This window comes from Sinohyriopsis cumingii, chromosome 11, assembly GCF_028554795.1.
Source record: "Sinohyriopsis cumingii isolate HCF-2022 chromosome 11, ASM2855479v2, whole genome shotgun sequence".
Taxonomy (NCBI): Eukaryota; Metazoa; Mollusca; class Bivalvia; order Unionida; family Unionidae; genus Sinohyriopsis; species Sinohyriopsis cumingii.
In genome coordinates this window covers 103,978,150-104,003,016 of record NC_142971.1, presented here as the reverse complement: position 1 = coordinate 104,003,016, position 24,867 = coordinate 103,978,150, and the positions used below count along the sequence as shown (strand labels likewise).

General features: G+C 35.3%; 1 protein-coding gene across 8 annotated transcripts in view; it reads left to right on the top strand.

Moving 5' to 3' along the window:
- LOC149789196 (inositol 1,4,5-trisphosphate-gated calcium channel ITPR1-like) overlaps positions 1-24,867 on the top strand; it is a 346,253-nt gene that overhangs the window by 285,481 nt on the left and 35,905 nt on the right. For all 8 annotated transcript variants that reach the window (XM_089975354.1, XM_089975359.1, XM_089975357.1 and 5 more), the window contains 5 exons: positions 11,783-11,986; positions 12,540-12,650; positions 14,427-14,522; positions 15,635-15,748; positions 16,991-17,095. In XM_089975354.1, coding sequence (XP_089831480.1) covers positions 11,783-11,986; positions 12,540-12,650; positions 14,427-14,522; positions 15,635-15,748; positions 16,991-17,095 — 630 coding nt within the window. The remainder of the gene's footprint in view (positions 1-11,782; positions 11,987-12,539; positions 12,651-14,426; positions 14,523-15,634; positions 15,749-16,990; positions 17,096-24,867) is intronic.

Below are 24,867 nucleotides of genomic sequence, written 5' to 3'. Positions count from 1 at the left end.
CATTATTCCTTTTCTTCAAGAGGGATGACTGTACAAATAGCCCTGTTCTGACTGATGCATACTTTCTTATCCCAGTCCTTCCATTTGCACTGCTCCGGTGGCCTAGTGGTTAGTGTCCGCCTCGGATGCAGGAGGTCGTGGGTTCGATCACCGGCCGAGTCATACCAAAGACTTACAAAAACAGTGCTAATAGCTGCCTTGCTTGGTGCTCAGCATTATGAGGTTAGTGTTAGGACTGGTCGGCCTGGTGTCAGGATAATGTGACTTGGTGGGACATCATGCTTCATGTCTGCGGCATGATGCCCCAGTGCAAGACATCACTATAAACTGTAACACTGCAAACATTGTAGCGATATGACTGAAAAATTTTTAAAGATACATTAAAAGTCCAATCACACACACACACCTTCCATTTGCATCCAGAGGACCAGTTTAGAAATGTTGTGCTCTGCCTTTTTGGGCTAAATATCAGCCTGTGGTAAATACTGTATAGTTACAACGAATGAACAGCCTTGTCTCACATTTCACACATTTGGACTTTTTACTGAATTCGAGAAAAGTTGTATCTTATGCTCTCTTGGCACTTCTTAGATCTGGGTAATGGAATTTCTGACCCATCTCCAACTCATTTATCTCCCTCAAATTCATAGATTTTTGAGCTCTCAAGGTTAGTCTCAAACAGAAGGTCTGTTTCTGCAAGAGAATTTTGGCAACTCCTCAGATTACTAAGTGTAGCAGCAGATTTGATTTCCTGAAGATACCTTTATATGTGCCATCTGTTGGTAGGATGCCTTAGTCAATGGTCAGTGGTGTCCCTTTCCAATTATCTTGATTAGCAATCTCTATCTCAAGACAGCTTCTTAATCAGCGTCAGGACAGATTATGGCTTACAACAGAATATTGCTGGAAAAACTCAAATCAGACATCATAATTTGTATAGATTACCAGTTCATCAGGCTGGGGGCTCGACTATTTTCTCACTTCACCATGGTAAGTGGCAACTGGAGAAATTTCTTCATTTAAACTGTTGCAAATGAAGGCTGTAATGAACACTTTTATTTCATGACAATATAATGGCTACAGAAAAGTGACTCATAAAGCTACACAGTAAAACCTGTTATGAGAGACCGCCCCTTCTGCCAACAAAAAGTGGTCTCTCAAGACAGGTGGTCTCTCATAGCAGATTTGTACAAAAATACCAGTTTTCAAGGTCAGAACAATTTCAAGAAGAATAACCACAATCACTGTACATATATTCTATTCTTTATTAAAAGTTCTTGCTAAAATATTGTATGCATTCATCTAAAAGCAAAATTAAATAGAAATAAAGATATACTTCTATTATTAAACATGATATCACATTTACATTTGAATGTCACATATTTTAGCTTATGAAATCGTTTATGAATTACTTGTTTTCCTTTATAACAACCTAAATTTCTTTTACCGATATTTAAACTGCTTTTTTTGTGAGTGGTTTGCTTTTTTTCACTTCTTTCAGTTACAATCATTATTTTCTCCAGCCTTAAAATTTGTCACTTTTTAGTTGGAGGTTCGTCCATTGTTATTAAGGTTCTTGGTGTTAAATTAGTGCTAAATAGTAAATATCGAATGTAAAGACGGTTTTCACTGGGCTGTGGGAAAATAAGAAAAATCTTTACATGTGGATTGCATATCTAACAATTAATGATATAAAAAAGAAACAATTATCTCATCCAGAAACAGAACCATTTACTCAGAGACAAAAGTCAACAGCTTCATTCAAAGATGACATAACGGGATTAACTCTGTAAGCAAAGTGTGTAACCCAGTCACACCAACTCGAATAGACGACAGCTTTATGATTGGGATGTAATCACTTAACATCGGGGGGAAATACAACAAACATCACAAGTCTTGAACAGTGTCACTTGAATCCCGCAAACGATTCTCTTTTGCTGGTTTAATAGTCAATGACCTTATTGACCCCCGGCAATAAGGATTAACTCTATAGACAAACAATATACACTACCACTACGTCAACTTTGGCACTACAGTGGCAATTCGTGACATGTACATTAGCCTGGTTTACGGACTGTAGCATCTGTCACTGGTAGCAACAATCCTTTTTTAATTCATTTTATGTTGTTTTCTTTTAAAATCAGAACAATCATTACTAATCAAGCGGTCGTTGTAACAATTGATTACGTATAGGTCAGTGGTGTCGGTCTGTTCTCGCCATACAGTCATTGATAGTGATGATGAGTCCTACAATAAGGCTGGGAAGCAGGCTAAGTGTGGGAATAATTAGACTGGTCCCCTGCTTTTTATACTTCCTGCGTTGCTTACCCCTATACAAATAGCGGATAACAACGCAGGGAGCATACGAAGCAGGGAACCAGACTAGGAAACACTCTACATATACTTTAGTCTGGTTTACGACAAAAACTCTAAAACTCTACAGTCATACATAAAAATACACATATTGGTAGCCAGCCTATGTTTTTAAAATTTCTTTTTAAAATTTAGAACGGTATGAGCAGTCGTTTTTACTGGGATTAAATAAAGGCCGGTGGAGTTTATTCTCGTTTTTGTGATGCGGTCATTCATAGCCGTGTCATAATGCATATTTTGCCAAGACATCACGGTCGCTGGTCGCGTTCAGCAGGTGGTTGCTTATAACAGCATTTATATAATAAAATTGATCCATGCATTACGACTGTGGTTGGAAATGACAGTTGGTCGCTCACAGCAGATGTCACTCATAGCAGTTCTTACTGTACAACTCGGGTGGCGCTCACCAGATAATATGTACTTTTGAGAGAGTGACGTATGTGAGGTGAAATAGTTAGCATTTAAAACATGCACAGTGGAGAGAATGTTGGCATACCTCTATGCTACATTATTGTAATGTGGATGATATTTCTTTTGGATATTGTACTTTTGGAAATTTTACATGATTTAAGCACACTGCTAACTAAAATGACTGCTCCCTTGTGTTAAAAAATCAGTCTGAATTAGTCTAAAGTACACTATACATAGCAGCTATTAAAACAGGGAAAATGAATTTTGCCAGACTAGACAATACCAGCTTCTGAAAGTGCAATGAATGAATTACCAAATATATAAAATGTAAAAAAAGTTATCGGTTCTTTTTTATACAATTGACCTCTGAAGTTCAGGAAGTGAAAATGACCACACAGAGCTAGCACTTTTTTGAAAGGTGCACATTTGAAGTAAGGCCAAGCTGTATACTCTATAACCCATAGTACACCCATCAATCATACACCAAAATAAAGGGAATTAAAGGTTCTTTGCATTATACCTAAGATATACAAGGTCTTTTTTAAATAGCCAGTATAACCAGTGAGGAAAGCCAGGGAAATTCTTTTTCTTTAAAATCCTAACCCTATGCAAAATGCGAAACTGTATAGCACCACCTTAAAGAAAATATAAAAATGTTTGCATATTATTTTTTTTATTTTCATATAATTATGTATGATGTTCTGAATAAAATGGTACATTCATATTCATGTTAAGAATGAAAATAAGCTAATTATGATCATTTTTCTCTTGCTTGCATAATTTGCCATGAGGTATGTTTGTGTGAGTAGTGACCTTAATTATGGGAAATTAGAAGTCTTAGAATATAGGAATAGAGTCAACTTAAATTTAAAACTGTTGCAATAAGTGACAGAAATGTATGGTGAAAATGTTTCTTTTATTTGCAATGAAATAAAAAAAATAAATGAAGAGAAAGTGAATTCGCTTCTTCCATATTAAACAGTAGGCAAATATTTTACACTTTGACCTTTGACCTTTATGAACCTGATGAATTACCTCCCATTTCTTATTGTAAAATTCATTGTTGATCTCTCAGAAATAATTCTGGCTAGTTTCATGTTCATGTCATTCAGCATAATATTGGTTACTATGTTTACAAAATGTAATGTGCATTCTTAAAATAGCTCACTATTATCATTAGGGGGGAGGCTGGACTTGTTAGAGACTCTGACACTCATAAATACTGTTCTGTGGGGGGAAAAGCAGGAGAATTATTCAAAAGGATTGTTTTGATGCTTGCAACTTAAATGTTTCAGCCATATAAACATAATTAAATCATACAAAAATAATACCTATATATTCTTTATGGTGGTGCTCACCAGATAATATGTACTTTTGAGAGAGTGACGTATGTAAGGTGAAGTAGTTCGCATTTAAAACATGCACAGTGGAGAGAATGTTGGCATACCTCTATGCTACATTATTGTAATGTGGATGATATTTCTTTTGGATATTGTACTTTTGGAAATTTTACATGATTTAAGCACACTGCTAACTAAAATGACTGCTCCCTTGTGTTAAAAAATCAGTCTGAATTAGTCTAAAGTACACTATACATAGCAGCTATTAAAATAGGGAAAATGAATTTTGCCAGACTAGACAATACCAGCTTCTGAAAGTGCAATGAATGAATTACCAAATATATAAAATGTAAAAAAAAGTTATCGGTTCTTTTTTATACAATTGACCTCTGAAGTTCAGGAAGTGAAAATGACCACACAGAGCTAGCACTTTTTTGAAAGGTGCACATTTGAAGTAAGGCCAAGCTGTATACTCTATAACCCATAGTACACCCATCAATCATACACCAAAATAAAGGGAATTAAAGGTTCTTTGCATTATACCTAAGATATACAAGGTCTTTTTTAAATAGCCAGTATAACCAGTGAGGAAAGCGGGGGAAATTCTTTTTCTTTAAAATCCTAACCCTATGCAAAATGCGAAACTGTATAGCGCCACCTTAAAGAAAATATAAAAATGTTTGCAATTATTTTTTTATTTTCATATAATTATGTATGATGTTCTGAATAAAATGGTACATTCATATTCATGTTAAGCATGAAAATAAGCTAATTATGATCATTTTTCTCTTGCTTACATAATTTGCCATGAGGTATGTTTGTGCGAGTAGTGACCTTAATTATGGGAAATTAGAAGTCTTAGAATATAGGAATAGAGTCAACTTAAATTTAAAACTGTTGCAATAAGTGACAGAAATATATGGTGAAAATGTTTCTTTTATTTGCATTGAAATAAAAAAAATAAATGAAGAGAAAGTGAATTCGCTTCTTCCATATTAAACAATAGGCAAATATTTTACACTTTGACCTTTGACCTTTATGAACCTGATGAGTTACCTCCCTTTTCTTATTGTAAAATTCATTGTTGATCTCTCAGAAATAATTCTGGCTAGTTTCATGTTCATGTCATTCAGCATAACATTGGTTACTATGTTTACAAAATGTAATGTGCATTCTTCAAATAGCTCATTTTAATCATGGGGGGAGGCTGGACTTGTTAGAGACTGACACTCATAAATACTGTTCTTTGGGGGGAAAAGCAGGAGAATTATTCAAAAGGATTGTTTTGATGCTTGCGACTTAAATGTTTCAGCCATATAAACATAATTAAATCATACAAAAATAATACCTATATATTCTTTATGGTGGTGCTCACCAGGTAATATGTACTTTTGAGAGAGTGACGTATGTAAGGTGAAGTAGTTCGCATTTAAAGCATGCACAGTGGAGAGAATGTTGGCTTACCTCTATGCTACATTATTGTAATGTGGATGATATTTCTTTTGGATATTGTACTTTTGGAAATTTTACATGATTTAAGCACACTGCTAACTAAAATGACTGCTCCCTTGTGTTAAAAAATCAGTCTGAATTAGTCTAAAGTACACTATACATAGCAGCTATTAAAATAGGGAAAATGAATTTTGCCAGACTAGACAATACCAGCTTCTGAAAGTGCAATGAATGAATTACCAAATATATAAAATGTAAAAGAAGTTATCGGTTCTTTTTTATACAATTGACCTCTGAAGTTCAGGAAGTGAAAATGACCACGCAGAGCTAGCACTTTTTTGAAAGGTGCACATTTGAAGTAAGGCCAAGCTGTATACTCTATAACCCATAGTACACCCATCAATCATACACCAAAATAAAGGGAATTAAAGGTTCTTTGCATTATACCTAAGATATACAAGGTCTTTTTTAAATAGCCAGTATAACCAGTGAGGAAAGCGGGGGAAATTCTTTTTCTTTAAAATCCTAACCCTATGCAAAATGCGAAACTGTATAGTGCCACCTTAAAGAAAATATAAAAATGTTTGCAATTATTTTTTTTATTTTCATATAATTATGTATGATGTTCTGAATAAAATGGTACATTCATATTCATGTTAAGCATGAAAATAAGCTAATTATGATCATTTTTCTCTTGCTTACATAATTTGCCATGAGGTATGTTTGTGCGAGTAGTGACCTTAATTATGGGAAATTAGAAGTCTTAGAATATAGGAATAGAGTCAACTTAAATTTAAAACTGTTGCAATAAGTGACAGAAGTATATGGTGAAAATGTTTCTTTTATTTGCAATGAAATAAAAAAAATAAATGAAGAGAAAGTGAATTCGCTTCTTCCATATTAAACAATAGGCAAATATTTTACACTTTGACCTTTGACCTTTATGAACCTGATGAGTTACCTCCCTTTTCTTATGTAAAATTCATTGTTGATCTCTCAGAAATAATTCCGGCTAGTTTCATGTTCCTGTCATTCAGCATAACATTGGTTGCTATGTTTACAAAATGTAATGTGCATTCTTCAAATAGCTCACTTTTATCATGGGGGGGGGGAGGCTGGACTTGTTAGAGACTCTGACACTCATAAATACTGTTCTGTGGGGGGAAAAGCAGGAGAATTATTCAAAAGGATTGTTTTGATGCTTGCGACTTAAATTTTTCAGCCATATAAACATAATTAAATCATACAAAAATAATACCTATATATTCTTTATGGTGGCGCTCACCAGATAATACGTACTTTTGAGAGAGTGACATATGTAAGGTGAAGTAGTTCGCATTTAAAACATGCACATTGGAGAGAATGTTGGCATACCTCTATGCTACATTAATGTAATGTGGATGAAATTTCTTTTGGATATTGTACTTTTGGAAATTTTACATGATTTAAGCACACTGCTAACTAAAATGACTGCTCCCTTGTGTTAAAAAATCAGTCTGAATTAGTCTAAAGTACACTATACATAGCAGCTATTAAAATAGGGAAAATGAATTTTGCCAGACTAGACAATACCAGCTTCTGAAAGTGCAATGAATGAATTACCAAATATATAAAATGTAAAAAATGTTATCGGTTCTTTTTTATACAATTGACCTCTGAAGTTCAGGAAGTGAAAATGACCATGCAGAGCTAGCACTTTTTTGAAAGGTGCACATTTGAAGTAAGGCCAAGCTGTATACTCTATAACCCATAGTACACCCATCAATCATACACCAAAATAAAGGGAATTAAAGGTTCTTTGCATTATACCTAAGATATACAAGGTCTTTTTTAAATAGCCAGTATAACCAGTGAGGAAAGCCAGGGAAATTCTTTTTCTTTAAAATTCTAACCCTATGCAAAATGCGAAACTGTATAGCGCCACCTCAGTAGTGGTCACTTAAATCCTCAATGGGTAGACCCAAATTACATGACTTGTAGATCCAGGTCTAGGAGTTGCTGTGCTGGTGCTCCTGGTACAAGATATTGATCCAGATCGGACATTCCCACCAGGCTGACTGTGTTGACAGATTATGTCAATAAGAAGTCAAACTCAACACACCTAGTGGTCCCTTCCTTCAGCAACTGATTTTTCAGCATATTTGTGCACTTTGGGGCATCCAAGGAAGAAAGGTTAGATCTTTTTACTATCAGGGGATATCACTGTGATTTTCGACATATTCAGAAATCATCAATTTCGTCAGTTATAACTAACCTCTTGATCATATATTGTTTGTTTTGTTTGCCAGGTTTCATCAGACATCAAATATTCAAAGAATGGTCACCTTAAATTAAAATATGGGCGCCATGCTGCCAAAACGTTATAAGCGAAATTGAGATATAACAAATCACGTTATAATGGGTTTTACCTGTATTTGAAGAAATTAAATTTGTTAATAAATGAATTTTTCCAAAAATGCTTGCCCAGTTACATATCTAGTAAACCCACCAAAACTCCCCAGCAAATACAAGCATCCTCGTTGATGTATCATTCAGCTTAAACAAGTGCCATTTAAAGGGCAAAAGAGAGAAAATAGGTAACAGTTTCTTCACTGATATGGTACATTATATATATATATATATATATATATATATATATATATATATATATATATATATATATATATATATATATATATATATATATATATATAAAAATAAAAGATGGACTGTTCAGCCTGGTGTGAGGATAATGAGACTGGATGGGACATGATACTAAATGTCTGCGACATGATGCCACTGTGCTAGACATCACTAGAAACTGCCACACTGCAGACATCGTAGCAATATGACTGAAAAATTGTTAAAGCGATATTAAAACTCTAAATCACACATTCTTTTGCAGTTTGTTGATTCAAGGAGTAATGAAGCTAACATTCCTAATAATAATGTTACAGGATAAATATTCTCAGAGAAATAATTTACAAATTTATTTACTTTTCCAAAGATAATCTCATTACCCCACCATATAATATTGCATATATGCCAGCCTAAGTTATATAAATTGGAATTTCAGATCAGAAAAGAAGAAAATATTTTTTTATTTAAGCATTTTATATACTCTCACACAGAGAATAGACTCCTCATTGGCTCACACAGCCATGCATAGGTTTGTCTTTACAATCTTTGGAATGCAGTATTAACTTGTAACTGATTACTTTGTTTAAAAATGATAAAAATGCTATCTGTGTTCATCTTTGCACCCAGTAACAATTGGGTTGTACTGTTGTTCAAGCTTCTCAATCTTCTTAACTCTATCTCAGCACTGAAATTGATTTTTTTTGCCTTTGCTCCAATAAAGGATGGGGTTTATTATTTTGACATATGCCATATACTCCAAATTGACTTAGGTCAATATAGGATGGGTTTAATTTGTTGACATACTCCAGTATGGGGGGCCCCAAGTGGCCGAGTGGTCTAAAGCGCTTTCCGTTTCGGATCACTGCCATCTCACCTCTGTCTGCGTAGGTTCGAGTCTTGGATTCGGCCAATGTGGGTATGTGAGAAAGCTTGCCAGTAGCTTCTCGAGGGTCGGTGGTTCTTTCCGTGGATTTCTCGGGTTCTTCCTCCACCATTAATACTGGCCGCCATGTATAGCCTATCGTGTGCTGAAAAATGGCGTTAAACCCTACAACAACAACAACAACTACTCCAGTATGACTTAGGTCAATACAAGGTGGGGTTGAATTTGTTGACATACTCCAGAATGACTTGGGTCAATACAAGGTGGGGTTTAATGTGTTTACATACTCCAGAATGATTTAGGTCAATACAAGGTTGGGTTTAATTTATTGACATACTCCAGAATGATTTAGGTCAATACAACATGGGGTTTAATTTGTTGACATATTCCAGAATGACTTGGGTCAATACAGGATGGGTTTAATTTGTTGACATACTCCAGAATGACTTGGGTCAATACAAGGTGGGGTTTAATTTGTTGACATATTCCAGAATGACTTAGGTCAATACAAGGTGGGGTTTAATTTGTTGACATATTCCAGAATGACTAAGTCAATACAGGATGGGATTAATTTGTTGACATACTCCAGAATGACTTGGGTCAATACAGTGTGGGGTTTAATTTGTTGACATACTCCAGAATGACTTGGGTCAATACAAGGTGGGGTTTAATTTGTTGACATACTCCAGAATGACTTGGGTCAATACAAGGTGGGGTTTAATTTGTTGACATACTCCAGAATGACTTGGGTCAATACAAGGTGGGGTTTAATTTGTTGACATACTCCAGAATGACTTGGGTCAATACAGTGTGGGGTTTAATTTGTTGACATACTCCAGAATGACTTGGGTCAATACAGTGACATACTCCAGTATGACATAGGTCAATACAGTGTGGGGTTTAATTTGTTCATATATTCCAAAATGACTGGGATCAATATGGTCATTAAATATTTTCAAAATATGCAGTGCTCCCTTTTTGTGCTGCACTTAACACATTTCAATTCCATTAACTGGGAGTTCTGAAATTGAGTTTTACTGGGTTTTATTCACTTCTCAGGTGGTTCAACCATCCCTGAATTACAGCTGTGTTTTGACATTGTGCCTTTATACATGAATCACACTCACACATGATCCTGCTCATAACTTGATCATTCCACCTGCCAGAGAATACAATCACATCTTCCGTTTTATTGTTGGAGGAAAGTCAAACTTAAAAGACACTTTGCCACTGATCAGAATCTAGTCATTCTTGAGGTCATTCTGGAGTATGCCAACAAATTAAACCCATCATGACATAAACATTCGTACCAAGGCAACAAAATGTAGTTATTTGTTTGTTTGAAACCTATCTCTGATGTACTTAACTTAAAGTGAATTGGGTTCTTCATCTTGTGAACTTTACCTATGCAAACTAGCATGATGGGTTCTCACACAGCAGTAATTAAAGGACTATCAAACACACAGTCACCTTATTCTTTGCCAATCAGCTTAGTAAACTGTGGGATGATGGTGTTTTTTTTTAATCGGATGATCTTTTATTGCCTCTATGACATTGAACTGTAAAACTGTCCATTGGTGCTGACTGGCTGTATCTTTTATTGTCTCCATCATTTAATTATAAGACTGACCAATGGTGATCGTTTTCCCTGAGCATTAAGTTTGAAGCTAGGAAGATTGCAAAGTTCTGTTTAATATTTAGGTTACATGTATTGCAGTGTAAAAATGCTCAGTCTCTCTTTTTCTCTCTCCTTTAATTTTTTAAAGACTTATTAGAAATCATTTTTATATACTCAATTGTTGCCAGGAGGTTTTTGAGTCAGAAATTATCTTTTTAAAGTGACATATGATGGTAAGCAGGTATGCATTTAATTTTACCCATGTTTGACCATTTATAGAGCAAAGGTAAAAATATATTGATGCACAAAAGTATTAACTGTTTGTATGAAATATTATCAGGGTTAAATCTATTGAAAGTAGTCAGTAGGCATTCCAGTTATCAGAGCGGAATTGCTCACATTTTTAACATCAGATTAGATTCCAGTTTTCAGGTTAAAAAAAAGTATACAGGTGAACCACATCTTAAAAAGTGGTACAAATCTAGATGACTGAAACATTTGTATGGTCTAACTGTAATTCATTTGTGAAATTGGGCCTAAGGTTCATGAATCGCAATAGTAGTTGAATACTGACCAATAAAAAAAAGTGTCATCTTAGTACAGTGTACTGTGTTTGACTAGTAAGGTTTATATCATGATGAAAAAATGCTGCTGAAATTCAAAAATGATCACACATGATATCAACTGTATGATTGGCATGTGTTTACAGACTTTTCTTAATAGATTTCTGCCTGCCACATGGCAAGAAAAAAAAAAGATTTTATGAATGTTTGAACCAAGGGCTACATTGAATCAGAAATTTTACATTTTTAAAAACAAGTTGTTGGATACAAATTTGACATATTCCTATTTTTATGTTCAGATTACAATTTGCTAATAATTATGCACATTCCTTTTGATGCTGGTCATAGATGGTGTCTCTGTGTCATATAGAATAGATACATGATATATGACTGTGTTTCATTTACAGTTCTAGACTCTCCGATGAGCACTTATGGTGGAAGACCGTACTGACACCTTACATCAGTCTTTTGAGTATAATATTGCGAAAATAAAGTAATGACACTGAGGCCTTCTTCTTTTCAGAATTACCTGCGCTGTCAACCAAGCAACAAGACCCAGTATGACCTTGTTTGTCAGACCCTACAGTTTTTAGACTGTATATGCGGAAGTACAACTGGGGGTCTAGGTCTGCTTGGGCTTTATATTAATGAAAGCAATGTGGGACTTATAAATCAGGCCCTTACCACCCTCACTGAATACTGTCAGGGACCGTGTCATGACAACCAGGTAAAGTGAGCGACAGTGAAGTAAAACTAAATTAATTGAAATTGGAAAATAAATTATGAAAAATACGTACTGTATCTTTTGAAATGAAATATAAAAGTTTTAAAATATATTGCTAGGAGTTTGGAAAAATATACAGAGGCTGTCATTACTCACAAAGATGTATCCTTCAAGTATGTTTAATGATAAAAATTCAAAGTGCAGAATGCTTATAAGTGTGTCTGTATTGTCATGAAACATGTTTAAAAATGATATAACGCTGATTTTTGCATGAATTTAAATGTATTCATATTTCTTTCCATTTTACAAAAAATGAATTGCTGATCAACAATTTATTTTCTTTAATTCTGGATTGTTTTTTTTTTCATAAATATTATGCTCATCAAAAATGTATAAATGGAGGGTTCATAATTCAGAGAGACAACGTTGTCTGTAACGCGAATTCATACTTTTGTCCTGCATTCAGGGAGAGGACATCTTCTGTAAGACAAATTCATACTGTTGCACTGAATTCAGAGAGACAGTGTTGTCTGTAAGTCAAATTTCCACCTTTCAGAATGCAATTGCTATGCATGAGAGCAATGGTATTAACATCATCTGTGCACTACTATTGAGCGAGATCAACCCTCTCAGCAAAAACAGGATGGACTTGGTGTTGGAGCTCAAGGTATGTTTTTACCTTTAAGTTAAATGCTAGCAACAGTAGACTTTGTATGGTACTGATAGGAAATAGGAGATCAAAGGTTCTAAATTGAAATAGCATATTTACCTCAGAGATGACAACCATTCTGGATTCTGTGGACTTGTTACAAAATGTTGGTGAAAATTTCGCATTCTAAGATAAGTAGGATAAAGATAAAGATAAATCTGCATCAGCACTATTATGATAGACTGATACATACAGTTTAGTTTCTTAATGCAAATGACAGTATATACATAACAAGAAACCTGACTTATAGACTTTGATTCAGTGAAAAGAGTAGTAGACATGGTGAGAAAAGGAAAAGTTAGATAATTCATGAGGACTAGTATTTATCATTATTGATTTGACCAAAAACTTCTGAAGTTCTGAAATGGGAATAATGAATTCACTACTTGTTTATTACTGGACCTTCATTGTTCCTGACATATGTCAGTATGGGTTTGAGTCTCGGCCTCAGCCAGTGTGGGTATGTGAGAATTAAGCTTGTCAGTAGCTTCCTGTGGGTTGGTGGTTTTTACAGAGGTTTTCAGATGTTCTTCCTCCACCATTTATACTGGCTGCCATGAAAAATGGCATGAAACCCACAACAACAACAACAACTGGACCAGCAGCATTGATACAGCAAAATTGATATTAAAATTCCTGATACATGGATGCTCTGATGACAAATACAGTGTGACCCAACTATATCATGCTCCGTTATAACACAAATTTGGATATAACACGGTCGTGGCATTGCTCCCAATTTTTTTCATACATGTATTTTTCACGTACATGATTTAAAAAAATCTTTCTTAAATGTACGAAAAAACAAAAAGTTTATTATCATTTAGGGGAAGAGATTGCACATGAATAATACAAGATGATCGTGGCGTAGCTTCTGAAATTTTATATTTTTCAAAAATAATGTGTAAAAAGTTTAGTTTGGGATTGCATAGGGCTTCGCTAATGTCAGAAACTGCTATTTTTCTTCCTCATTGGCGGCAAATTATACATCTGGTGATTTTTTTTTATTGGCAAAAATGTTAGCTGTTTAAACATTTGTATATACAACCATTGGTTTGGAGTGGAGAAATTATGCAAACGATATAAAATGCACTGAAATCTATCTATTGGTACAACAATTTCTTTGTCCATATTGACAAGCCATCTTAACTGCATTATTATATCATAATCTGCTTATGTTGACATCAAGCATGAGTACTGCATTTTTTGTTGTTGATATTTCCGGTTGCGGAGATCAACTTAATGAGGCATTATCTCGCTATCTTCAGATTTTCTACTGTTTCTAGTAATTAATATATTTATATAAACCGACATTTGTATGTGGATGGCAAGAAAAATTTATCTTTTCACTCCGAATTAAATCCTTCAGAATGTTCACTTTTCTGTGCTAATCCTTGTCATCAGACCTGTTTATGCATTTTGTGCTGGCAAATTTGGGTCTATTCAGTTTGCATTTATACATACAAATTTGCATATTATCCTTTATTTTGTTTACACTTTTTTAATAAGTTTGTTTCTTTCAGGTGTACAAAGATGATTGACATTTTCTTACATTGATCTGTACAATTTTACAACTTTAATAATATTCTAGCTGTTTGTATCAAAATTGAGAGGACAAAAAATAATTATAATTGTTATGGATTGATGGTGCAAGAAAAATTGCATGTTGTGAGAAATTTAATCCACGTAATATTCAATAAAGAGGACAGTATTTTATTGTATTTTTATCAATAGAACAATGCATCCAAACTCCTGTTGGCCATCATGGAAAGCCGCCATGACAGTGAAAATGCTGAGAGGATTCTAGATAACATGAGTCCAAAACAGCTGGTAAGAAATCTTTTTCAAGTCAAAATATTGGAATGACTTAATGATTTGCTTTATTATCCCTATGTGCAAACAATAAAAATTGTTTCTGGACAATAGCATAAGCTTTGCATCACATGCATGGAACAAACTGTGTGGATGGCTTGCAGTATGGGGATAGAAGAAGCTATTGATTTTGGAGTGAAAGGGTCAAAGGTCAATATTACTGACTGAAATAATAAGAATAATGTCTGCATTATGACCTGATAACATCATTTCTACATTAAATACCCCAACAAACCTTTGTTAATGGTTTGCACTTGGGAATGGGAAGTTAAGCCTTTTAATTTGAGGGTCAACAAAGGTCAATATTCAAGGTCACTGAGAGACATAATATGGTTTCTGCACCAAAAATTTTGGTTAATTACTACACAGAACACAATTAATTGGAAGAAAGATCATTTGCATCACTCATATAAGACCTTGGGAGAAGGGTAACAACAGTAACATCTGGTCTTTTCTGAGTGCAAAGATGAAAACAAATGTCACCTTCAAACCCTTCGGTGAATTGTTGAGAGCAAGCTTCTACAAGTTATCAGTGAACTCCACACTCCAGCAGATAATGATGGCTATTGAGAGTATATATGGTATATTTGTAATTAGGAACTAATTATTTTTGTGGTTACAAACTGTAGATGGCTCTTGAATTGTTTATTTGCATGTTGACGCTGTTCAGAATATCTTTCTCAAATGAGTGCAACTGGGAGACATTTAATAATCTCAGGTTGAAATGAATCAAAATATCAATAAATGTTTGGAACCAGAGGTGTATTGATATCATGAATACTTACACTGTAACAGTCACACTGATTTTTATAAATTGAGACTAATTTAAAGATTTGTTTACAATTCTTTACTATTAGCAGCAGCCCAGAATTTGTTGTCTGGCAATAACAAGTCTCTAAAGGGAAAATGCTGCTTGGCTTCATGGATCTCTCTCTCTATCTTTCATTCACACACACACAGACACACACAAAGTGAAATATGCAGGAAGGATAATATTATTTAAAGAGCGCTGTTCATTTGCACATATATCTGGAACATTATTGCACTGTTTTCGTGTCATTATATTCCAGGTTGATGTTGCCAAGCAAGCCTTCCACTCAGATGATGCAGTTGAAAATGAAGATGAGGAGAGAGAGGCCTCACCCAAAGCAGTGGGACACAACATCTTTATTCTGAACAAGCAGGTGAGATGTGAAATAAATCTCAATTCACTTAAGTTTCAGTTTATGTTCATTGAACTCCAGTTTAAAACAAATGATGAGACAAACGTTTAAAGCTCAGATGCTGATGTAATTTGCTCTGACAGGTAGAGGGAGCTCAAAAATTTAGATGTAAGCACTAACCTTATTTGTCATTGTAATGCGCATCAACAGACCTCATTGTGTCTGTAACAGTAATTCCATCAAAAATATGCACAAAGAAGCATCCTTTCCCGAGTTTCTCTGCTAGAGTCCATTTATTTCTGAATACTTAATTTCTTTCTTATACACTTGCATTACCTTATGAAAAACTGTATTTTCCAAAACATCTGTATGGCCAACATCTGTTGGCTATTGTTTACTCTGGATTGAGCAGTGCTTGTATACAGGTTACATTGAAGACAAACAGAGCGGATTTAATGGCTTTATTGTTGATGGTTCAATAATAATTTGATTAACAGTTATCATTTTTTTAATGCGTGAACACATTAAAAAAATTAGAGAACAGAGATATTTTTCTTCTTCAAGAATATATCATGCAAATTTGTTAAATCAAAAACTTGTTTATATTGACACCAAAACTTTGTAGTATTTCAAGAAATAGGTGAAATATTGTAAAATGTTTAGAGCCATACATTGACCGTGCTCTGTCTGAATTCATGTTACAACAAAGCATCTTACGAAAGGGTTTCACTATCTTATGTCAGTGTATGTACTACCGAGTTTCTTTTGACATTCTGTAGATATAAATCTTTCATAAATAAGTGACCACCCCAGTGGCCTAGTGGTTAGAGCATCTGCCTTGGATACAGGAAGTCATGGGTTCAAACCCCAGCTGAGTCATACCAAAAAGACTTATAAAAATGATACTGACAACTGCCTTGATAGGCACATAGCATTAAGAGGTTAGTGTTAGGACTGGTTGGCCTGGTGTTGGGAGAATGTAACTGGTTGGGACTTGATGCTACATGTCAGTAGCATTATGCCCCAGTGCTAGACGTCACTATAAACTGCAGACATGATAGTGATATGACTGGAAAACAATTTTAAAACAGCGTTACAAATCCAGATCACACACACACACACACAAATAAGTGTAATTTTAGGTATATTTTTTAATTTTCTACTTGAAAAAAAAAATACTCCATCATGATGGCAAGATATATATAACAGATAAATACACATTTAATTCACAAATTTTGACTCACAATATTCTGCATCTTTCAGCTTGCCCAGCATAACAAGGAATTAGCAAACCTCCTTAAACCAAGTGGAGATGTGTATGGAGATCAAGCACTCAAGTACTATGCTGAGCACACTGCACAAATTGAGGTACGTGTATTTTTAGCACATTGCTTAGAATTTGGTAGGAGTATGCTGGCCACACAGACTTAATTGAGGTAGGTACTTGCTGAATGTGTTGTGAGTGAAATACTGGATGTATGCTGGACAAACAAACTTAATAGATGTGTGCTGTGTGAAGTACTAGATGTGTGCTGAGTGAAATACTAGATGTGTGCTGTGTGAAGTACTAGATGTGTGCTGAGTGCAGTGCTAGATGTGTACTGTGTGAATTACTAGATGTGTGCTGAGTGAAGTACTAGATGTGTACTGAGTGAAGTACTAGATGTGTGCTGTGTGAAGTACTAGATGTCTGCTGAGTGGAGTACTAGATGTGTGCTGTGTGAAGTACTAGATGTGTGCTGAGTGAAATACTAGATGTGTGTTGTGTGAAGTACTAGATGTGTACTGTGTGAAGTACTAGATGTGTGCTGAGTGGAGTACTAGATGTGTGCTGTGTGAAGTACTAGATGTGTGCTGAGTGAAATACTAGATGTGTGCTGTGTGAAGTACTAGATGTGTGCTAGTGAAGTACTAGATGTGTACTATGTGAAGTACTAGATGTGTGCTGAGTGAAGTACTAGATGTGTGCTGAGTGAAGTACTAGATGTGTGCTGAGTGAAATACTAGATGTGTGCTGAGTGAAGTACTAGATGTGTGCTGTGTGAAGTACAAGATGTGTGCTGTGTGAAGTACTAGATGTATTTTGAGTGAAGTACTAGATGTATTTTGAGTGAAGTACAAGATGTGTGCTGAGGGAAGTACTAGATGTGTGCTGAGTGAAGTACAAGATGTGCGCTGTGTGAAATACTAGATGTATTTTGAGTGAAGTGCTAGATGTGTGCTGTGTGAAGTACTAGATGTGTACTGTGTGAAGTACTAGATGTGTGATGTGTGAAGTACTAGATGTGTGCTGTGTGAAGTACTAGATGTGTACTGTGTGAAGTACTAGATGTGTGCTGTGTGAAGTACTAGATGTGTGCTGAGTGAAGTACTCGATGTATTTTGAGTGAAGTACTAGATGTGTGCTGAGTGAAGTACTAGATGTGTGCTGAGTGAAGTACTAGATGTGTGCTGTGTGAAGTACTAGATGTGTGCTGAGTGAAGTACAAGATGTGTGATGTGTGAAGTACTAGATGTATTTTGAGTGAAGTGCTAGATGTGTGCTGTGTGAAGTATTAGATGTGTGCTGTGTGAAGTACTAGATGTGTGCTGTGTGAAGTACTAGATGTGTGCTGTGTGAAGTACTAGATGTGTACTGTGTGAAGTACTAGATGTGTGCTGTGTGAAGTACTAGATGTGTGCTGTGTGAAGTACTAGATGTGTGCTGAGTGAAGTACTCGATGTATTTTGAGTGAAGTACTAGATGTGTGCTGAGTGAAGTACTAGATGTGTGCTGTGTGAAGTACTAGATGTGTGCTGTGTGAAGTACAAGATGTGTGCTGTGTGAAGTACTAGATGTGTGCTGAGTGAAGTACAAGATGTGTGCTGTGTGAAGTACTAGATGTATTTTGAGTGAAGTACTAGATGTATTTTGAGTGAAGTACAAGATGTGTGCTGTGTGAAGTACTAGATGTGTGCTGAGTGAAGTACAAGATGTGCGCTGTGTGAAATACTAGATGTATTTTGAGTGAAGTGCTAGATGTGTGCTGTGTGAAGTACTAGATGTGTACTGTGTGAAGTACTAGATGTGTGATGTGTGAAGTACTAGATGTGTGCTGTGTGAAGTACTAGATGTGTACTGTGTGAAGTACTAGATGTGTGCTGTGTGAAGTACTAGATGTGTGCTGAGTGAAGTACTCGATGTATTTTGAGTGAAGTACTAGATGTGTGCTGAGTGAAGTACTAGATGTGTGCTGAGTGAAGTACTAGATGTGTGCTGTGTGAAGTACTAGATGTGTGCTGAGTGAAGTACAAGATGTGTGATGTGTGAAGTACTAGATGTATTTTGAGTGAAGTGCTAGATGTGTGCTGTGTGAAGTACTAGATGTGTGCTGTGTGAAGTACTAGATGTGTGCTGTGTGAAGTACTAGATGTGTGCTGAGTGAAGTACTCGATGTATTTTGAGTGAAGTACTAGATGTGTGCTGAGTGAAGTACTAGATGTGTGCTGTGTGAAGTACTAGATGTGTGCTGAGTGAAGTACAAGATGTGTGCTGTGTGAAGTACTAGATGTATTTTGAGTGAAGTACTAGATGTATTTTGAGTGAAGTACAAGATGTGTGCTGTGTGAAGTACTAGATGTGTGCTGAGTGAAGTACAAGATGTGCGCTGTGTGAAATACTAGATGTATTTTGAGTGAAGTGCTAGATGTGTGCTGTGTGAAGTACTAGATGTGTACTGTGTGAAGTACTAGATGTGTGATGTGTGAAGTACTAGATGTGTGCTGTGTGAAGTACTAGATGTGTACTGTGTGAAGTACTAGATGTGTGCTGTGTGAAGTACTAGATGTGTGCTGAGTGAAGTACTCGATGTATTTTGAGTGAAGTACTAGATGTGTGCTGAGTGAAGTACTAGATGTGTGCTGAGTGAAGTACTAGATGTGTGCTGTGTGAAGTACTAGATGTGTGCTGAGTGAAGTACAAGATGTGTGATGTGTGAAGTACTAGATGTATTTTGAGTGAAGTGCTAGATGTGTGCTGTGTGAAGTACTAGATGTGTGCTGTGTGAAGTACTAGATGTGTGCTGTGTGAAGTACTAGATGTGTGCTGAGTGAAGTACTCGATGTATTTTGAGTGAAGTACTAGATGTGTGCTGAGTGAAGTACAAGATGTGTGCTGTGTGAAGTACAAGATGTGTGCTGTGTGAAGTACTAGATGTATTTTGAGTGAAGTACTAGATGTATTTTGAGTGAAGTACAAGATGTGTGCTGAGTGAAGTACAAGATGTGTGCTGAGTGAAGTACTAGATGTGTGCTGTGTGAAGTACTAGATGTGTACTGAGTGAAGTACTAGATGTGTGCTGAGTGAAGTACAAGATGTGCGCTGTGTGAAGTACTAGATGTATTTTGAGTGAAGTGCTAGATGTGTGCTGTGTGAAGTACTAGATGTGTACTGTGTGAAGTACTAGATGTGTGATGTGTGAAGTACTAGATGTGTGCTGTGTGAAGTACTAGATGTGTACTGTGTGAAGTACTAGATGTGTGCTGTGTGAAGTACTAGATGTGTGCTGAGTGAAGTACTTGATGTATTTTGAGTGAAGTACTAGATGTGTGCTGAGTGAAGTACTAGATGTGTGCTGAGTGAAGTACTAGATGTGTGCTGTGTGAAGTACTAGATGTGTGCTGAGTGAAGTACAAGATGTGTGCTGTGTGAAGTACTAGATGTATTTTGAGTGAAGTGCTAGATGTGTGCTGTGTGAAGTACTAGATGTGTGCTGTGTGAAGTACTAGATGTGTGCTGTGTGAAGTACTAGATGTGTACTGTGTGAAGTACTAGATGTGTGCTGTGTGAAGTACTAGGTGTGCTGAGTGAAGTACTTGATGTATTTTGAGTGAAGTACTAGATGTGTGCTGAGTGAAGTACTAGATGTGTGCTGTGTGAAGTACTAGATGTGTGCTGTGTGAAGTATTAGATGTGTGCTGAGTGAAGTACTAGATGTGTACTGTGTGAAGTACTAGATGTATTTTGAGTGAAGTACTAGATGTATTTTGAGTGAAGTACTAGATGTGTGCTGAGTGAAGTACTAGATGTATTTTGAGTGAAGTACTAGATGTATTTTGAGTGAAGTACTAGATGTGTGCTGAGTGAAGTACAAGATGTGTGCTGAGTGAAGTACTAGATGTGTGCTATGTGAAGTACTAGATGTGTGCTGTGTGAAGTACTAGATGTGTGCTGAGTGAAGTATTAAATGTCTGCTGTGTGTAGAACTTGATGAATGCTGTGCACACATTCAAGGTAGGTACTTGTTGATTATGTTGTTGTGATTAAAGTACTAGATGTAGCACAGACATTTAATGATGGTAGGTGCTAGTTGAGTGCAAGCTGTAAGTGAAGGACTGCCCATGCAACATTTTCCAGGCAGATTTCAGATGGGTTTTTTTCTGCCTAAACCATAACTGATCATGTTAAGGGAGCTTAGGTGAACTTCAAGCAAAATTCAGGTGGATTCATGGCAGAAATGTAGGCAAAATATGCAAATTAGTTGTCCAAATATTCCACTTAAATAAAAAGAATCTGTCAAAGATTTCCGCCTGAAGTCCTATACAAAATTTTCCAGGCAGACTTAAGGTGGATTTCAGATGGGTTTCTTAAACATTTTCTAGCTATAAACTTAAAGAAGCTTAGGCAAATGTCAATCAGACTTTAGGTGGATATCTGGCAGAATTTTAAGCAAAATATGCAGATTAGTTGCCAATGATTCTGCTTAAACAGAAAAATCCATCTAAGATTTCCACATGGAAATAAAAATTCTACCTGAAAAAAAATCCCACCTTAAATAAAAATCCGCCTAAGGCTTCTCTCTAAAAAGTGGCTGCCTAAAATGTATACATAAAAATCATTCAATAAAAAATCTGCTTCATATTTCTGTTGAACTGCCTAATAATGCTTAGACATTATTGGAAATAAATGATAAATATTCACAATAATTTTTAAAATGGATCATAAATTTTATTTTGACAGACATTATCAAATAAGATTTCGGTTTTCTTGTCCTAATTTTCTCCCTTGCATGCAAAACCTAATCCATCACAGCATGATTTAAAATTTTTTCATTTCACTGAAAAATTGGTGTCATTTTACAAAAATTTTAACCAAACTTTCATTGAAATTCTAGTAAGATTTCACAAACAATTTGGCAAAAACATTCACTGAAGTTTTGGCAAGAACTCAAACATTACGTTGAAAGTTTTGTGAGAGTTTAATAAAAAAAATTGAGATTTCACTAACATTTTGACCATTGTATTTCACTGAAGTTTAAGTAATTTTTCACAGACATTTCAAAAGGTTTCAAATAAATAACAATATGAATTAAACAGGAATTTATTAACCAAGGTAATATTTCAGTGTACATGAAACAAAATTATACAGATGTTGAAATTATATGAGACTTGAGTTTTGAACATGTACAAACTATGATGCTGTTATGGTCCTTTGAATTAGTCCTTGTTCCATTAGCAGCCTTGACAAACGTTTATCAAGATGTAATTACTTTTATTTTACACTGAATTCTAACACAATTATACTATTTTGATAATATAAACAATAATACCACTCATGATAATGAAGGATGATTCTACATGTGGGCCAAGAAAAGGCTCCGCAAAGATATGACTATCTTTAATAGACTTGGGAATAAGGCAACAATATCAACAAATCCCACCAGTGATATATACATTGTCCCTCTTTTAATTCTGGAGTTTGGAGTTACATAAGTTCGAAATCATCCTGGTTCAATTCCTAGTCATATTTAGCACATTAGCCACTACTGTAAAGCTCTTTATGGCACAAATAGCAAAATGTTAGTCCTGGTGTTCAGTTTTTCTAAAGATTGACCAATTACATTCCCATCAACTCGGCATTCAAGCTATTCTCATTGCCGCACGTTTTTCAAATGGTTATTCAAACTTGTATCCTGCTCGAAAATTTGAATCGCCATGTTTGGCAAGCATGCGCATTCCTAGGTTTCCATTACACAAACTTTTGACCCATCAGAAAGCTCTTTACAGCGATCATCTGTTAAATAATATACTGAACAAATACTTATTAGAAAGCTAGTTGCGGAATGGGACCAGATAGAGCATTTACATTTCAGAAGAGTTTCAGAGATGATATTAAAAAAGGCTTCATACTGAGGAAAACTGTATTCAGGCCAGGAGAAAAGTTAAATCCAAATGAAGTTAAACAAAATTACAACAACAAGAACAACTGCAACAAAAAAATTTGAAAAAAAAACTTACCAAAGAAAGATGTGGAAAGAAGTTATTGTTCCCAAAAGAAACAATAAAATTACAGCTGTCAGAAATAGGAAATATAAATGATGCTGAAAATCATTCAAATTGTACAAGAAACAAAAAATAAATTTTGTTATATCTTATTGATATATTTATTGAAATGTCAGTGATATTACATGCAACACAAAATATCATATTTTCAGAATTGTTGGCAAAATCTCAGTGAAATTTCACTGAAATTTGGCGAAATACCATAATTGTAGTGAAATAAAGACATTTGAGTGAATGTCACACAATTTTCACTGGGATTTCACTTAAATTTCAGTCACATTTTCACTAGGGTATGATTTTTGTAGAGCATATTTTAATAGGAAGCAAAAACATTTATTTCTCAGATATAACAAGTTCAAAATCCCCCTTGTGCCAAATTTTCAAAGTCCAAAGATTCATCTTTGCTTATAGTTCTTTTGATAAAGTTCAAAATTACACTTAACATTTCAGCTAAAATCAGTCTAAGTCCAAAATCTGTCTTACAGTTGGAAAATGAACTGAAGAATCCGAACTTTTATATCCTTCAGGAAGAATATGAGAAATAATATGTTTAATTTTTTAGACGGATTCATTCTGTCACCCTCTCCATATCTGCCTAAAGTCCGTCTGAAATTTGGAGGTTTTAGGCAGAATACACTGAATCCACCTAAAATCCAGGCAGAATCTTCCTAAAAATTGTGTACAGATAGTTGTATGCTGATCATACTAATCAGCTTGAGTTGGCTGTATATTGTGTACTCAATGTACTCAGATTGAGGCTTGAGTTAGCTGTATATTGGGTACTCAGTGTACTCAAATTGAGGCTTGAGTTGGCTGTATATTGGGTACTCAGTGTACTCAGATTGAGGCTTAGTTGGCTGTATATTGGGTACTCAGTGTACTCAGATTGAGGCTTGAATTGGCTGTATATTGGGTACTCAGTGTACTCAGATTGAGGCTTGAATTGGCTGTATATTGAGTAGTGTACTCAGATTGAGGCATGTGTATGATGAGCATACATCTTAGATTTAGATAGTGGCATGCAGAACACACTACTCAGGATAAAGTAGGTGTATGTTCACTGCTTAGATCAAGAAATTTGTTTCTTAAGCAAACTAATCTAACTGTGTGGGTGATGTTAGTGCTTATGCTGGATTGGGCTCAAATTTGTACAGGGTGATGTTAGTGCTTATGCTGGATTGGGCTCAAATTTGTACAAAAGTACTACATTAGGTCCATAAATGGTATTGGTAAATCTAGTATTTAGCTCAGACTCAAGAGAAGACATGATGGCAGCCTCAGAAAGTAGGAAATTCAATGCAGTTTGCATATTTAGAATATTGCTCGGATAAAGCAAGTTCTTAAAGTAATTTCAGACTAGGAATTCAAGTATTATGCCAAGTGCACACACCATTAGTTTCTGCATCTAGGATTCCCAGGGCAGCAGCCACAATATGCACATGTCTGCTGAATCTGGGAGACACACAAATTTTCAAGGGATCAAGGAAAAGCACTTCAAAAAATTTATTGTACAAAACATTTTATCAACCACTCAAGTACAACGTGAAAACTTTATCCTGTTCATATATCTGGTTTGCTGGAAAAGAAATGCGCTATTGGGTTTGCCATTCCAGTTCTTGTTCTTACTGGACTTAGCCATCACCCATTATCCACCAGACTGCTATTTAAAATAATTCCACTTTCTCTGGTTTATTTTTCTGTTCATTTAATAATTCATTGATTTCATCCATCTAGTTTTGGAAGTTTCCTCCATCAGATATTAAATCCTTTTGGTTTAGGTCAACCTCAGAATATTAGATTATTAGCACTGAAGCTTGGCT